This window comes from Humulus lupulus, chromosome 1 (genome assembly GCF_963169125.1).
Source record: "Humulus lupulus chromosome 1, drHumLupu1.1, whole genome shotgun sequence".
NCBI classification, from domain to species: Eukaryota; Viridiplantae; Streptophyta; class Magnoliopsida; order Rosales; family Cannabaceae; genus Humulus; species Humulus lupulus.
The window spans coordinates 307,825,759-307,829,168 of record NC_084793.1 but is presented as its reverse complement, the minus strand read 5'-3'; the positions used below and the strand labels follow the sequence as shown (position 1 = coordinate 307,829,168).

The 3,410-nt window shown below is 36.9% G+C and overlaps 1 protein-coding gene across 1 annotated transcript; it reads right to left on the bottom strand.

Annotated features, from left to right (window-relative positions):
- Positions 1-283: 283 nt before the first annotated feature.
- On the bottom strand, positions 284-2,909 carry LOC133812756 (ADP,ATP carrier protein, mitochondrial-like). The gene is made up of 4 exons (XM_062246570.1): positions 2,755-2,909; positions 1,460-1,987; positions 981-1,352; positions 284-877 (listed from the first exon to the last, which is right to left on the bottom strand). Exons 2-4 carry the CDS (start codon positions 1,961-1,963, stop codon positions 581-583), a joined length of 1,173 nt encoding a protein of 390 aa, XP_062102554.1. The 5' UTR covers positions 1,964-1,987; positions 2,755-2,909; the 3' UTR covers positions 284-580.
- Positions 2,910-3,410: the final 501 nt, after the last annotated feature.

The window sequence follows — 3,410 nt, the reverse complement described above, 5'->3', positions numbered from 1 at the left end:
ACAAGGACAAGTTGTCTATCTATTTAGGATTAATCAAAAGAGTAACTATTTATTGCATTAAATATTTGTCTTCAAATATAAAAACAATACAAACCTTTAGATTAAGATCAAAGGGCTATAAAGATAGATCACTATTATAGGAAGACCCTTTGTATGGTGAATAGTTTAAATTTATTTTTGAACAAAGGATAAGAACAAAACAAGTTATTCTTATTCCTGGCTATATGGATTGATGTACTCAATGAAAAACTGAATATGACAATAGCACAGTCAGAGGCACATATAAATAAACCAAACTTGGTTATGATATGTATATAATAAGAACTAGCAAAATGTGCCGAGCAGCCGTCAACAGCTCTTATACTCCAATGATTTTGGAAAAAAAAACAAAAGGAATCCTTTTTAAAAAGGAACAATTCTCAGGGACATACACCTCTCTAAAACTAGGTTGGTTATTGAGTAGAAAATAATTTCCCAACTATGACATCGGAAGTAAAATAAAATAAAAAAAACAATAACATTTTCATCAACGTCCAAGGCAAAATGGGGTCTAAGTTGTTATGCAACTCTTTCAAGTTGTTTAAGCTCCCCCAGAACCGTACTTCTTTCCGAAAACGATGACCTGAAGCTTGTCATAACCGGCCAAGACACCAGCACCGGCGACAGCACGTAGGATGTTGGCACCAGCTCCCTTGAAGAGAGATTTGGCACCCTCATTCTTAAGAATTTGAGAGAATGCATCGAATGAACTCTTGTACTTGACGGCTTCGCCGGACGTCATCATCATTCTTCTGCGAACGGTGTCAATTGGGTAGGATGCAAGACCAGCACCATTGGTGATAACCCAACCAAGAGCAAAACTAGCAAAGAAACTATCCTGAAAAAAGTTCCAAAAGAGAAAAAAGCAAACGAGTTACTATCTTTTCCACTACAAGTAAGAACATTCACAATAACTATTCAAATTCATAAACCAATCTTACCTGCATCTTTCCAGTTAGGATCACAGGCTTCAAAGAATCATACATTCCGAAGTATAAACCACGGTACACAATGATACCAACACAAGAAATGTTGAAACCACGGTAAAGGCCAGCAATACCATCAGATTTTAGAGTCTTTCTGTAGACATCGACTAGGCCGTTGAACTGCCTCTCTCCTCCTTTCTTTGCTGCCTTAGAATCATTTGCCAGACGGGTTCTGGCGTAGTCAAGAGAGTAAACAAAGAGTAAGGAAGAAGCACCAGCAGCACCACCTGATGCCAAGTTCCCAGCAAACCATTTCCAGTAGCCATCCCTGTCTTTCTTGAAGTTAAAGAGTCTCTTGAAATAATCTTTGAATGCAAAGTTCAAAGCCTAAAATGTTTATACCAAAGCAAGCAATAATGTCAGCTTAGCAGTTATCACAGAGAAAATCAACAACTTGGGAGCAAAAGATTCCAATAAAGAGAGTAGCAGCAAACCTGAGTTGGGAAATAACGGATGACATTAGCAGTGTTCCCTCGCCACAATGATCCAAATCCTTCATCTTTGATAGTACGACGAAAGCATTCTCCAATACCCTTGTAAGGTTCAGAGAGCCTACCAGCCTTGATCATCTCATCCTGGTTTTGAATCAAGAGCTTCACACGCTCAATTGGGGCAGCAGCAGTTTTGGACACAGCAGCTGAAACTCCTCCCATGAGAAAATCAATGGCGAAACCCGCAATTCCTTTCTCTGATGGGGCTTGGACAAAAACAGGCGATGAGGCTGAAGTAATCATTGACAGATCAACTCGGCTTGAAGGCATCATAGGAGACTGCAATGCAGCACTGGAATAATTTCCATATGAGAAAGGCCTTTGATGGACCGCAGGCCTGGGGAGACCACCATAGCGGTTCTGAACATCATTGGAAAGGCTGGAACCCAAATGGAGTTGACCAGCGAACTTTTTCATCACAGATGGGTGTTGGTGCTTATCAGCCATTGCTTTTGAGCAAAACAATCACTCCTGAAGAACATATAACGAATTTGAAATGAGTAAATGAACTATTTTGATATGCACAACACAATTAGTATTGCATTCATGTAACAAAACAAAGAGGGCTTCAAAAATCGAAAATTTTCATTATCTACAATGATTAGAATTACTCAACAACATTAGATTGGAATGAATCTACAAATGCAATCAAACAGTCCCCAAAAATCACAACAAATTAAAATAGTCTAATTTAAAAAAAAAACAAATAAAGATAAAAGAAGATATGATGCATGAAATCATTACAAGGAACATAAATCTCAGATTTTGACGTCTTAAAAAAATAAATTTTCCAGTAAATAAAACATCTGTTCATCACAGCAAGTAATAATAACTAGACAAGAAAGAATGTCACATCGGAAATTCAGTATTTTTAATAAAAAAAACTTTTTAATCAAGGTCCAAAACAAAAGAAATCTAGCAACAGTAAATCGATTCACAATCAAACTCAAAAATTTCAATCCTTCCAGTCAAATCCACCTCAGAAAAAAAAGCCAGAACCACGCAGAGATCTAATGAACCATAAGATAACAGACCCAGATGCAAAACAGATAGATCACAAAGACCTTTTTGCGAGTTCAATATAAGAACACAAAAACAACCATACCCGAATCCAAAAACGCAAGAAAAAACTCAACGAAGAAAAAAAAAACATACAAAAATAAAAACAAAAACAAATACAGACCCAGATCAGATCAGATCAGCTAATAAGAATCAAAAGTAGAGACAAGGAAGAGTACCCTTGAGTCTGAGCTCCTGGAAATGTGAAAGGAGGAGAAAGGCACACGCAAAAACTAGGTTATGGTTTGTGGGAGCGAAGGCCAATGAGAGAGTAGGTTCTTGGAACAGGCAAACTCCGCTTTTAAAGCCCTTTCACAGCCTCCTCCAGGCTCCTAGTCCCTTAAACGCACATAAAAGGAGCCCATGATCTGGTGCATCGCAGGTGCATTGTATTCAATGGTCTTTTGTAGATTCTTTTGAATAGGGAAAAAGGATATAAATGTACTTTATGTGAAAGTTATCGGCCCAGAAAGTTGCGTTCAAATGAAATTGTGTTGAATTTCAAATGGGCACTTGGTGTTTTGTTATTTTTGCATATTGACCCCAATTCATATTTTCTTACCATTTCAGTACTTGAGGTGAATGTGAGGTTGATTTTTTTTTTTGATGGAACGATTCCTTTGTTGAAACTACTCAAAATCTGTTGAGGCATTGAAATTTTACGTGGTTCAGCAGTTAAAATCTGACTAGTCCACAAATTAATATTATTGAGTGTTGGAATTCTCTTCAAGCTTTTACAAAGTAATTTTTGCAGAGTATTCCTAATACCAAATTATGTGTATCTACAAATGAAATTCTTCAGTTTATTTATAGACTAGTTAATAAAAATATATTC

Excerpts from the sequence above, each read along its gene's own strand:
- LOC133812756 (XM_062246570.1), bottom strand. The coding sequence starts at position 1,963 with ATGGCTGATAAGCACCAACACCCATCTGTGATGAAAAAGTTCGCTGGT. Across the intron at positions 1,353-1,459 it reads TCCGTTATTTCCCAACTCAG|GCTTTGAACTTTGCATTCAA; the intron begins GTTTGCTGCTAC and ends TAAACATTTTAG. Across the intron at positions 878-980 it reads TCCTAACTGGAAAGATGCAG|GATAGTTTCTTTGCTAGTTT; the intron begins GTAAGATTGGTT and ends AACTTTTTTCAG.